This window comes from Perognathus longimembris, unplaced genomic scaffold (assembly GCF_023159225.1).
Source record: "Perognathus longimembris pacificus isolate PPM17 unplaced genomic scaffold, ASM2315922v1 HiC_scaffold_5797, whole genome shotgun sequence".
Lineage (NCBI taxonomy): Eukaryota > Metazoa > Chordata > Mammalia > Rodentia > Heteromyidae > Perognathus > Perognathus longimembris.
The window spans coordinates 76,285-89,684 of record NW_025961263.1 but is presented as its reverse complement, the minus strand read 5'-3'; the positions used below and the strand labels follow the sequence as shown (position 1 = coordinate 89,684).

Genomic DNA, 13,400 nt, shown 5'->3' with positions numbered 1-13,400 from the left:
CACCTCCACAGTCCTCCTCCACTGCGAGTCGGTGACTCACACCTCCACAGTCCTCCTCCACTGCGAGTCGGTGACTCACACCTCCACAGTCCTCCTCCACTGCGAGTCGGTGACTCACACCTCCACAGTCCTCCTCCACTGCGAGTCAGTGACTCACACCTCCACAGTCCTCCTCCACTGCGAGTCGGTGACTCACACTTCCACAGTCCTCCTCCACTGCGAGTCAGTGACTCACACCTCCACAGTCCTCCTCCACTGTGGGCCAGTGACTCACACCTCCACAGTCCTCCTCCACTGCGAGTCGGTGACTCACACCTCCACAGTCCTCCTCCACTGCGAGTCGGTGACTCACACCTCCACAGTCCTCCTCCACTGTGTGCCAGTGACTCACACCTCCACAGTCCTCCTCCACTGTGGGCCAGTGACTCACACCTCCACAGTCCTCCTCCACTGCGAGTCAGTGACTCACACCTCCACAGTCCTCCTCCACTGCGAGTCAGTGACTCACACCTCCACAGTCCTCCTCCACTGTGGGCCAGTGACTCACACCTCCACAGTCCTCCTCCTCTGTGGGCCAGGTACTCACACCTCCACCACGGGTCAATGACTCACAGCTCTGTATCACACCTCCACTGGCAGTCAACTCCCTCACACCTTTACAGTGCACCTTCATGAATGGCGTAACTGATATCTGGCCAGTCACATATGTCTTAGCAGTTCTGTCCCTGGGTCAGAATCATCTCTACATCCGGCCCAGTCCAGTTCTGCCACATTGACCAACCATTCCCCCTGGAGAGAAGCATTTTCATGGGACATTTCTGCTCAAATCAATTTAATTTCATTGTGTACAGTATTTCACAACCAACATGGCTGGATCTTTTAAAGGTCATGGTCACGATGACACCTCTGCATGCCTCAGATGCTAATCCCATGATCCATCAATCAGCTGTGATCATCCAACACTGACAACCTCATCTCAGCTACCTTCCAGGTGGCTGTCCAGGGGCACCCTGCTCAGCTAAAGCGGAAGAGTTACTGCCTCTGTGGCATCAGAATGAGAAGTAATGATGGCATTTGATGTCTGGCAGAAAAAGCTCCATAAAAAAGTTGTTGATAGTTCTCTTGCTCCCTTAATTACACATGTGATCTATAATGCTCACGTAGACAACTTGGTCCTTAAAAGTAAGTAGCCCTCTGCTAGCACTCATAAACAGAGTGAGGCTCATAAACTGCACCAGCTGTAAAAGGTAAACATTCAGCAAACACTGAGAGCATGATCACCAAGCTGCAACCCCAGACCAGATCACCAAGTGAACACAGACCACGATCTCAGAGCTGCAGCCCCAGGACCAGATCACCACAGTGAACATAGACCACAATCACAGAGCTGTGACCCCAGGACCAGATCACCACAGTGAACACAGATCACAATCACAGAGCTGTGACTCCAGGACCAGATCACCACAGTGAACACAGATCACAATCACAGAGCTGTGACCCCAGGACCAGATCACCACAGTGAACACAGATCACAATCACAGAGCTGTGACCCCAGGACCAGATCACCACAGTAAACAGACATCACAATCACAGAGCTGCGACCCCAGGATCAGATCAACAGAGTGAAAAGAGATCACAACCACAGAGCTGTAACCCCAGGACCAGATCACCACAGTGAACACAGATCACAATCACAGAGCTGTGACATCAGGACCAGATGACCACAGTAAACAGACATCACAATCACAGAGCTACGACCCCAGGACCAGATCACCACAGTAAACAGACATCACAATCACAGAGCTGCGACCCCAGGATCAGATCACCACAGTGAAAAGAGATCACAATCACAGAGCTGTGACATCAGGACCAGATCACCACAGTGAACACAGATCACAATCACAGAGCTGTGACCCCAGGACCAGATCACCACAATGAACATAGACCACAATCACAGAGCTGAGACCCCAGGACAAGGACCACAGTGAACACAGATCACAATCACAGAGCTGTGACACCAGGGCCAGATCACCACAGTAAACAGACATCACAATCACAGGGCTGTGACCCCAGGACCAGATCACCACAGTGAACACAGATCACAATCACAGGGCTGGGGTCCCAGGACCAGATCACCACAGTGAACACAGATCACAATCACAGAGCTGTGACCCCAGGACCAGATCACCACAGTGAACACAGATCACAATCACAGAGCTGTGACATCAGGACCAGGTCACCACAGTGAACACAGATCACAATCACAGAGCTGTGACCCCAGGACCAGATCACCACAGTGAACATAGATCACAATCACAGAGCTGAGACCCCAGGACCAGATCACCACAGTGAACACAGATCACAATCACAGAGCTGTGACCCCAGGACCAGATCACCACAGTGAACACAGATCACATTCACAGAGCTGTGACATCAGGACCAGATCACCACAGTGAACACAGATCACATTCACAGAGCTGTGACCCCAGGACCAGATCACCACGGTGAACACAGATCACAATCACAGAGCTGCGGCCCCAGGACCAGGACCACAGTGAACACAGATCACAATCACAGAGCTGTGACCCCAGGACCAGATCACCACAGTGAACATAGACCACAATCACAGAGCTGAGTCCCCAGGACAAGGACCACAGTGAAAACAGATCACGACCCCAGGACCAGATCACCACAGTGAACATAGATCACAATCACAGAGCTGAGACCCCAGGACCAGATCACCACAGTGAACACAGATCACAATCACAGAGCTGTGACCCCAGGACCAGATCACCACAGTGAACATAGACCACAATCACAGAGCTGTGACCCCAGGACAAGGACCACAGTGAACACAGATCACAATCACAGAGCTGCAGCCTCAGGACCAGGACCAGGACCAGAGTGAACAGATATATAAATTGCTATACTGTGACCCTGGACCAGGTCATCCTGAGAAACTAGTGACCTCCTGAAAAACCTGCCTGTGACACTGTTTCTAGTTTCGTAGTGCAAGTCAACCCCTTTACCACCCTAGACACAGGTGCTAATCTCTCCAGGGAGAGGGGCTCCCCAGAGGTCCGCAAGTCAACCCCTTTACCACCCTAGACACAGGTGCTAATCTCTCCAGGGAGAGGGGCTCCCCAGAGGCCCGCGGCGCAGTGGGCAGCACGTGTCTACAGTTGGAGCTAGAGGTGTCCACCTGCCACACACTGTCCAGGGAGAGGCCTTGGCCGTCCTGCCTCCTAACACGCTTTCCCTCGTGTCACTTCTGAGGGCTGTCAGGATATTCTGGGCCAGGCCTAGTCCCAGCTCCTCAGCCTGCTCAGCGCGTGGCTCCTTGCAGCCTCCTGTTCTCATCCCCGACTCTGGACATACCCACCAGGAGAATGCGTGCCGGCTGCTCTGGAGGCCGGTTCATGTTCCTGACCCTCGGGGCCCTAGGAGCTCTTGGGTAATAAGATGCCTGTCTTGCACTCCAAGCTTCCACAATGAGGCCAGTGTGCCCAGAGGGGACCACTGAAATTCTCCATCAGTGGCAGGGCTCTGAGGGCTGCTAAGCTGGCCCCGGTGCACCTCTGCCTTGAACTCTCCTCTGTCCTCATTTCAAGATACGTCTACTAAGGCTGACAACAGTCACGTGACAGGTGGAGACAGGGCAGGGCCAGCAAGCAGCATCCTCCCAGGAGCCCACAGAAGCTCTGTGGTGGCCAGAGGCCTGACGTACGCAGGGGGTGGAAGGTAGGGGCAACTGTGCAACACTGGACTTCTCCGTGGGCTGTATACCCAGCAGGCCGGCTGCAGCCGCAGCGGGGGTGAGAAGATGGGAGAGGCAGTGGGGGCATCTCTGGGAAGGCTGGAAACACGCACTCTGCTCACCTTTCTGGAGCAGGGAGCGCCCGCCCCGTCCTTTGAGACGGAGGGACCACAGGCGGTCAGGGCAGCAGGGGACCAGGCAGACGCTGGCACAGATCACGGCCTGAGTCCCGAGCCCGCCTCTCCCTAGCACTCACCTTGCAAAAGCTTTCTTCTCACCTCCTCAGGCCGGCAACAGGGACTGCACCGAGACAGACACAATGTGCTGTCATGGGACGAGTCCACCCCCCCACCCCCCCACGGTCCTGGGGTAGGGCCTCAGGACACACGAGGAGACGTTTAAGATACAGACAGACACTCACCTAAAGCCTGCGCAAGGGCAACTCTATAAGAACCCACAAAGAGCTCTAAGTAGTTATGTATAAGGCCCGGTGACATTCAGAAGCTGGCTAATTAAAATGCCCTGAGACCGAGGATCCATGACAGAAAAGCATCACGTATTTAGAACAGTGAAGTTTTCAGAGCAGACTCAGCCCCCCTGGATTAAGTGATAATGAACGATAACAGCACCTTTTTGTAAAGAGAAAAGAGAAACGAGGGGTAAACACACCGCCAGGACATGCACCCAGAGATGTAGGTTTCACTCCAATAGTCTAGGGGTAGACACGGGCAGACAACAGTGGGGAGGAGAGGGGAGGCGTGAAGCATCGGCTTCACCTGCTGCCCTGAAGTGGTGGCTGAGAGGGATTTTCTCTGATGCCCAGAGCATTATCTACTTGAACATCCAGCTTGGTATCTTGGAGACAACAGAAGGACTACTGGACTACTTGACGCCTCTCGGCTGCCCTGCCCAGCAAAGGGAGCCCCCAAAGCAAGGTCCCCGACCGGCCACCTGTCCCCTCATTTACAGAGACCCAAGGAGGCCATTTAATACCGTCAGCCTCCACTGCAGCCCGCACAGACCCAGGAGAGGACCCACCTGGGAGGCAGTCAGAACGCGCGTGCGCAGCTCTGACGCCAGAGGAGGTAGGAGCAGCTAACAGCACCGCTACCGACAAAACACACAGAAGGAGTCACGTTTGAAAATATTTTCGAGAAATATTTTATTTGTAATGCACTCCAAAGAACACAGAGAGGACAAACCCAGATTGTCTTACCATGTGTGTGTTGGTGGTCATTATCTGAGGGTGGAGTGAGGCAAGTGGCAAAAAGAAAAGAGCGAGATACGAATAAAACAAACCCCAGAAAGTACGCAAACAACTAGCGCTGAACGTCCACTAGAGAACTACCGACTGACTCATCGCAAAGGAGACACACAGGAGCCGTCCCGGGAAAGACCGCGTTCCCCCCCACACCGAAGGGCCAGGCCCCGGTGGAATAATCGCTGGCTAAGGATGGAAGGTGAGGTTACAAAACAGCCTGGCAAACCCAGGACCGAGCCCACAGCTGCAGCGGCTGTCTGCAGAGTGGCCGGGGGGTGGGGAGGGAGGGGGGCGTACTGACGTAACCTTTCCTGCCCCCCCCAGGGGCCCACCCAACCCCAGGCCGAGCTGTGCTGTTGTTCTCACAAAATGACCTTGCGGTGGGGCTTATGACTAAGCGGGCAAGCGGACAAGATCAAGCTCGGGACTCACCTGTCCGTTGCTGGTCACTGGAGTGTTTTCAAACATGAAATAAGCACCAAAGAAAAATACCAACGCGTCGAAGACGCCCAGGAATGTCCAGTAAATGAACACTCGCCAGCGAAGCAGTGCGTTCTTGGCGATGTCTCTGTGTAAAGAAAGAGATGGGAAACACCGGTGACCCCCGTGCGCGGCCCCTGCACCCCGGCAGCACCGCTCGTGAAGGATGCCGCGGGGTCCGTGTCCCTGGCGGCGCCAGCTCCTCAGCCTGGCCCTGTGCCCCCCACCCCGTGCTCTCCACCAATCCTGTTGGATTGCCTTCCCACCTGCGCTCAAGCGCACTGCTGTCACGGGCTGCACACAGCCTGTCCTCTGAAGGTGACTACCGTACGTGTGACGTCTGGACCCCGGGCTGCTCTGCACCCCAGCCCGTGACCGCAGAGGCCTGTCGCGAGCAGCGGACAGCTTCGAGCTCCTCGCGTGTCAAGGACACACACGTGGTCAAGGCTACGCGGGGCGTGGCTCCCGGGGCAGTGCAGGTGGAGACTGAGAATGGCGCATGCACACACACACAGACACACACAACCCACAGTGCACAAGAACGCTGAATCTTGCCCGGGATCCTGGAGAAGTTCTGAGATAGCAGGAAAACATTTTTTTCCTGATTACTTAAAATAACAACAAAACTCAGGAGCAAGGAGCACGCAAACAGGGCCGACCGGTGGGCTCTTCTGAACTGGACAAACCACAGGGCGGCGTGGGCCATGAACCTCCGGGCGCTGGGAGCCCCGGTGCAGCCCAGCAGCCCAGCCGGGGAAGGCCAGACCAGCCACGGTCCCCTGGGCCGCGACGTCGCCAAGCAACTTCACAGAGCCACGGGCCTCCCCCACGCACCTCACGTGCCGAGGACTCCCGTGTGAGGGTCTCCCGTGTGAGGGCCTCCCGTGTGCACCTCCCGTGTGAGGGCCTCCCGTGTGAGGGCCTCCCGTGTGAGGGCCTCCCGTGTGCACCTCCCGTGTGAGGGCCTCCCGTGTGAGGGCCTCCCGTGTGCACCTCCCGTGTGAGGGCCTCCCGTGTGAGGGCCTCCCGTGTGAGGGCCTCCCGTGTGAGGGCCTCCCGTGTGAGGGCCTCCCGTGTGAGGGCCTCCCGTGTGCACCTCCCGTGTGAGGGCCTCCCGTGTGCACCTCCCGTGTGAGGGCCTCCCGTGTGCACCTCCCGTGTGAGGGCCTCCCGTGTGAGGGCCTCCCGTGTGAGGGCCTCCCGTGTGAGGGCCTCCCGTGTGAGGGCCTCCCGTGTGAGGGCCTCCCGTGTGAGGGCCTCCCGTGTGCACCTCCCGTGTGCACCTCCCGTGTGAGGGCCTCCCGTGTGCACCTCCCGTGTGAGGGCCTCCCGTGTGAGGGCCTCCCGTGTGAGGGCCTCCCGTGTGCACCTCCCGTGTGAGGGCCTCCCGTGTGCACCTCCCATGTGAGGGCCTCCCGTGTGAGGGCCTCCCGTGTGAGGGCCTCCCGTGTGAGGGCCTCCCGTGTGAGGGCCTCCCGTGTGCACCTCCCGTGTGAGGGCCTCCCGTGTGCACCTCCCGTGTGAGGGCCTCCCGTGTGAGGGCCTCCCGTGTGCACCTCCCGTGTGAGGGCCTCCCGTGTGAGGGCCTCCCGTGTGCACCTCCCGTGTGAGGGCCTCCCGTGTGCACCTCCCGTGTGAGGGCCTCCCGTGTGCACCTCCCGTGTGAGGGCCTCCCGTGTGCACCTCCCGTGTGCACCTCCCGTGTGAGGGCCTCCCGTGTGCACCTCCCGTGTGAGGGCCTCCCGTGTGCACCTCCCGTGTGCACCTCCCGTGTGAGGGCCTCCCGTGTGCACCTCCCGTGTGAGGGCCTCCCGTGTGCACCTCCCGTGTGAGGGCCTCCCGTGTGCACCTCCCGTGTGAGGGCCTCCCGTGTGCACCTCCCGTGTGAGGGCCTCCCGTGTGCACCTCCCGTGTGCACCTCCCATGTGAAGGCCTCGCCCGTGTGCAGCTCCCGTGTGCACCTCCCGTGCGAAGGCCTCGCCCGCGTGTGCCTCCTATGCAAAGGCCCCCACGCGGAGGCCGCCAGCAGAAGTGAACCTGTGAAGCGGCGCCGGGTGTCCTCCAGGCAACTCCTGGGATATGCAGCCCCAGCTGCTCCCGCCTGCGCTCCTGTCTGTGCAGAGGGGACGGGGCACGCACCTGTACAGAGTGGGGTCTCTCTTGAGCACCTCCATGCTGACATGCTGCTCCATCAGGCTGTACAGAAGAATGGGCAGGGACGTGAAGCTGATATTGTAGAGGGTCAGATACGCAGTATCATACAAAGTCTGTGGGAAGAAGAGTCAGCTGAACAACGCCCCCAGCGCTTGCACAGCTCTTTCTGCGCGTGTGGTTTGGTTCAGTATTTTCAATTTGCAAAGCAGCACAAAACGCACGTCAAGAGCTGTTCTTTCTACAAAAGCAAAGGCCCAGGGCAATTCCCCAAGCTCCACTCTATCCACCAGGCAGGCTTAAAATGGCAGCTTGCACCCACCAATTCTACCCCTGCACACTGACTCAGGGCCCCCATGCCGGTAATTCTCATCACCACCTCCTGCTGGGATCTGCCTGGCCCGGCCGCTCTCCGGAAAGGCGGGGCCTCCCCACCCCCAGGTCTCACCTCCACACTCCTGCCCCCCTCCTTCACCCCCATATCCCAAAGCCTAGCTGCGCTCCCAGGCAGCTCCCAGGGTGAAGGATCGGGGAAACCGCCCACTGAAGACGCGGGACTCACCTGCTGTGAAAATCCACAGAAGAACTGGTATAAAAACTGAGGGAAAATGAAGCAGACGTTCTGAAAGGCAAGCCACCCGCGTTAGTCAGTGCAGGGGAGGAGCCAGGACGCACAGCCTGCCTGCCTCCCTCGCGCTGACGCCTCCAGAGCAGCACGGCGGGCTTCGGGATCTGCTACCCGCGAGGCCGACACCAACACGGGTGCGACTATTCTGCCTGCTGTGCTGCCCTGAGCAGAAACAACGCGAAGAATTACTGGCTGGAGGAGGCTGGGATAGTGGCAGTGAAGAAACTGCTTGTCTGGTGGAGAAGACAGAGGACAGTCCTCACACATTTCACACCTGAACTCTCCTGCATAGTTCACATGAAACACGGGGTGGTCAGAGGCGCTAGAAGCTCCAGGCATGGAACTTGACGTGTCGCGAGGGTAAAGGGCCGACGGGCCCTGGCAGTCGTTTCTGTCTCTAGGTGAAGGACCGTGGTAGTGACGGCCTGCCCTGACAAGAGGCCACGGGGACCATGAGCAGAGAAGGCATCATCCTACCTTATAAAAGAAGTACTGCACCAGCTCAGCTATCCTAATGTAATAAAAGTGCCCGTGAACGAGGAGCATCTTCTTCAGGTGCTTGAACTTGGGTATCGCGTAGTCGCTGTTCCTGGCGGCCTGCCGGCCCTCCTTGCCGATGACCCCTGGGAGGCGGGAGGGAGCAGGCGGTGGGCGGAGCCCGCGGAGGCGGAGGGGCGTTCCCGCCGGGCCGCGGCCCCCGCCCAGCCGCAGGCACGCACCTATGCCCACGTGCGCCTCCAGGATCATGCTGACGTCATTTGCGCCGTCACCGATGGCCAGCGTGATAGGGTGCTCCTTTGAAAACTTGATTAACTTAACAATCTGGAAAATAAACACATGCACGAATTCTTTACTCAGCTTCATTTTTTTTGAAAAAAAGAGTAATTATTAAGTAGGCAAAGCTAACAGGCAAAGTCAGTCTACGAAAAATGTGTTTGAAGAGAGCTCATTTAGGACCCTCAATTCTCCCGCAGAGGACAGAGTCCTGTTCATAGTGAGAGCAAAATGAAGCACAGTAGAAGGTACTGAGAGAGCACTGCGAGCCGGACCGGGGAGGCCGGGCAGAGCTGTCCTCGCAGTCCTGCGTGGAAGCAGTCTAGGGTAAACCAGCATCCCATGCTGCGCTACGGTACTGTGACGCGGTCCCGGCTGCTGTGGGACCAAGCCAAAAAGAAGGACGTTTAAGCAGCCCTGCTGTGATTTTAACTTTCAATCTGTCAAGTGTAAAAAACATCAAACTTAGCAACTTCATGCAAAACGAGTCATTTCCCAGTGTTTGGTGAGTTTCTCTAGGTTTTTCCCATCCGTGTGCCCCGCGTGCAACTGTGTGGAGCCCGAGGCCTGGAAGAGGGGCGTGCGGGTCAACTTCTCAGTTCAACACGAGAGGCGGAAGGACAAGCTCCCCACATAAAACCTTCAGCAGCACTTGAACAAACAAGCTGGCATCTGGAAACGGGTGTGGGTTTCTGCAGAGGAGAACATGGAGGGAGAGGGGAACAGAGCCCCTCAGCCCCTCGCTGTCTCGGCTTCTCTTCTATGAGCGCTCCCGGGGACTCTGACATACTAACGGAGCGTGTGCCCCAGGGGCCTCCGGGGACCGGTTCGCAGTCTGTGCAGCCTCATCCTACCAGGCTACGCGGCTGTAGATTCCTTTCATTCTCAACAATTCAAGGTGAACCCGTGTAGCACGCCTAACACGTGCTGTCAGGAAACCAGATCACCCACTTCATGGCAATGGGGTGAGCCGGCCTATCACGGGGGAACCCCGATGCATTCGACGGCACCTAAGAAACCTCCCAGGTACGTTCCCCACGGGAGCGGGGAGTGGACAGGCCCAGTCTGGAGTCCACCCGCAAGGCCTGCACACGCGTGGACAGGAAGCCCAGCTCGCGGCGAGGCCGAGCCCGGGCTCCAGCGTCCTGAAGGCGGAGGCGCCGCGGCTGCGGGCGGCGCGGGCCGGCGCTCGGCACCCTCTCCCCGCCGGCACCTGGGGGCTCCACGCGTGTGCGCCCCACGGTGGTGACGCTCGCCCCCCGACCACTGCCTCTCCAGACGTTCTGAAGGCGGCCCCCCCCCCCGACGGCCTGGGGCTCCCCGCTCCCCATGCACCCCCGCGGCCGCGCGGACGGGACGGCGACCTGGGCCTTCTGCAGCGGCGCCATGCGGCAGCACAGCACGGCGCTGCAGTTGCGGCAGATCTCCAGGAAGAGCTCCCGGTAGTTGCTGGAACTCCCGTCCTCCCGGGGCTTCATGACCAGGGACAGCGTGGCTCCGTCGATGATTAGCCCGTAGTCATGCATGTCCGTGGAGAGCCTGAGGTCACAGAAGCAGGAAGGTCAGCGCGAAGCCCGCACGCTTGAGAACCCCACACCCCGGGGAACCTAGAGGCGCACAAACCCCCGTCGTCAGCAAGCTCCTCGCTCCATTTAGACACCCGGCAGGCACAGCGCGGCCCACGCCGCCGGCCGCGCCGCAGCCACGCTTGAGGACACTCGTACTTAACTCCAGTGATGCCACGCAGCTCCCCACGGATTCGTCCTGGAGCCCCAGAAATCCTGGACACGCGTGGGAGTATTCCTCTGGCCTCTAGAGAAGCCATCCCGTGTGTGTGGTCTTCCTGGGCTCCCATGCCAGCCTCGGTCTGTCTGCATAGCTGACTGACTTCTCAGCCTTCTGTCCAGATGACCTCAGCTACTATAGCATGGTCAAAATTTCTTTGCTGGCTTAAAAAAAATCTCTAATCCCTAAAAGGAATTCTAGATAGGTTGCAAGGAACTATCTTTCTGCTACTTATGAATAATTTAAGATATGTATGATTAGAAAGCTGATTCGCTTTCCCGACATTAATGAGATCTAAAACCATCCAGATAAGAGCGAGTCTCAGAGGACGCATCAGCACCGTCCAGGGCAGCAGCCGCAAGGTCCGTCTGCCAAGGCCTGCATGTTCCTGGGAAGAAACGACTCAGGGGCATCCTGCTGTGTCTCAGACAGAAACCTGAATTATTAATACCTCCTGGCCCTCTGGCAGCTTGGAGGCATCTGCAACACAGCCCCGAGTCTTAGGAACCGACGGGAACGAGCCCCACCACGGGATTTCATCAGTGCTGTCTTTCTGCACCCTTCCCCACAGGGGTGGGCGATTTCACCAGTGCTGTCTTCCAGCCTCCTTCCTCAAGCAGTGTGAACTGCACACATGCACACACGTGTACGAGGAGATGGGTCCAGCCACCGTGCAGGGGTGAGCCACCTAGCCCCCAGAGGTGCTGCATCAGCACCAGGAGAGGGGGCTCCCCGAGGGTGGTGGGGCTCCGCTGCCTACCCCGAGAAGGTGTCCCTGGTGAGACTCCCGCTGCAGCGCAGCACGGTCTTGCTCAGCTCGAACAGCACGTCGTGCAGGCTCTGCTCCTCGATCCTCTTGGTCGTCAGCTCCAGAAGCTGCGTGCCTCTCCGGAACAGCTTGCAGGCGTAGCAGGTGGCCGCAGCGGTCTCCATCTTGTCCCCCGTGAGCACCCAGACCTTGATGCCTGCCTTCTGCAGTGCCTCGATGGTGTCTGCGGCCTTCTCCTGGAGCCTGTCGGAGCGGTGGACATGGGAACCAGGGCTGAAAAGGGGCTTCAGGAACGTGGGCCGGTCGAGCCACGGGGCTCTCGGGATGACAGCAGCTCGGCACGCGGCGTGAGACAGTGAGCTGCTGCTCACGGTCCCTGTGCGAAGGACGGGAGGGAACCAGAGCCCACGCTCCTGAACGCACACGTCCCAAGTCCCACAGACACGAGAGGCATCGAGAACAGGGAGGCGGTTGTCCGCGACCTCCACTGCGCTTTCCTGTCTAGCTGAGTCTCACCGGTCAAGTCCACTCACACTGAGCTGGTAAGTTCCTTCCAGAATCTAAGTCAACACAAACGTCTTAAGAAGGGGAAAATAAAACCCCATCAGTACAAGAGGTGGCCAGCAGTACCCATGATCTTGTCTTTTGCTATAAACTATCCTAACGTTGTCTACTGAACTGGATGGAGCCCAGTGGGGGTACCGCTAGCTAACACGCGTCACGGGTTTACCACACGTGCAGGCGTGTGAAGCCCAGCGTGCAGGACCTTTCCCTTGCAGAGCCCTGCGTGATCGGGCTTCACCACCATCAGTCACATACACCGGGGGAAGCCCAGGCTGCAGGGGGTCACGGATGCGTGGAGGGCGATCGCTGGCTGGCCTCGGCAGGGGCCGGCCACTCGCTACACTCCAGCCTCACTTTTCAGAAACAGGACAGAACCTCGTCTCTCGAGTGCGGAACGGAAGAGGCAGGGTAAGGAAGGATTCACAGAGACTCTGTAAGAACTTCACAATCACAGATTCTGGAGATGGGGAAAAGCAGCTTGGTCTCTCATGATTTTTTTGTTGTCATTGTTGGCTGTGGGGCTTGAACTCGGGGCCTGAGCTTTGTCACTCAAGTCTAGTGTTCTACCACTTTGAGCCACAGCACCTGTTCCAGTTTTCTGGTGGTTAATTGGTGGTGAGTCTCATGGATTTCCTGCTGGGGCTGGCTTCGAACTGCCATCCTCAGATCTTAGCCCCAGAGTAGCTAGGATCACAGGCATGAGTCACTGGCATCCGGTGGTCTGCATGATTTCTGAAAAGGCCTCTAGGCCTTCAAAGGTTTGCAAAGTTGGGAGCTGGTGGTCATGCCTCCTCATGCCTGTATCTGCTGTCCCTGGCTGCTAACTCGCCATGCACCGTGTCCCAGTTACGGATCCAGACACGACCCACCTCGGCTGCTCCCAGAGCCCCCTGAACGCTGCTCAGACGCTCTTGCCACAGCGGCTGCCGCTTCCTAGCCACTGTCTCCTGCGTAACCGCCTGCTGAGCATCCGCATTCTTCCCAACGAGCAATGGAGGGGGGTCTCTGGGGCACGCCTGCCTGTCTAGCAGCACAAGGCCCCACACTGAAACTCCAGCACTGCCCCCAAAACCAATCAACCAACCAACCAAACAAAAAATAACCTCCAAGACCCTGAGCGGGATCCCTGTCTCCAGTGCCAGGCTGGGTCCAAGACGGCCCCGGCCCACTCGCTAAAACCTAGCCTGGCCGAGGCATGTCTTTGTCCAAAAGCATAGCCAATCCGACCCAA

General features: G+C 58.1%; 1 protein-coding gene across 1 annotated transcript in view; it reads right to left on the bottom strand.

Annotated features, from left to right (window-relative positions):
• The window catches only part of LOC125345514 (phospholipid-transporting ATPase IH-like), a 75,659-nt gene that overhangs the window by 11,492 nt on the left and 50,767 nt on the right, over positions 1-13,400 (bottom strand). The window contains exons 20-26 of the mRNA XM_048337645.1: positions 11,597-11,848; positions 10,416-10,590; positions 8,997-9,099; positions 8,755-8,900; positions 8,212-8,271; positions 7,638-7,765; positions 5,451-5,586 (exon numbers count right to left, since the gene is read on the bottom strand). Of these exons, the coding sequence (XP_048193602.1) occupies positions 5,451-5,586; positions 7,638-7,765; positions 8,212-8,271; positions 8,755-8,900; positions 8,997-9,099; positions 10,416-10,590; positions 11,597-11,848 (1,000 nt within the window). The remainder of the gene's footprint in view (positions 1-5,450; positions 5,587-7,637; positions 7,766-8,211; positions 8,272-8,754; positions 8,901-8,996; positions 9,100-10,415; positions 10,591-11,596; positions 11,849-13,400) is intronic.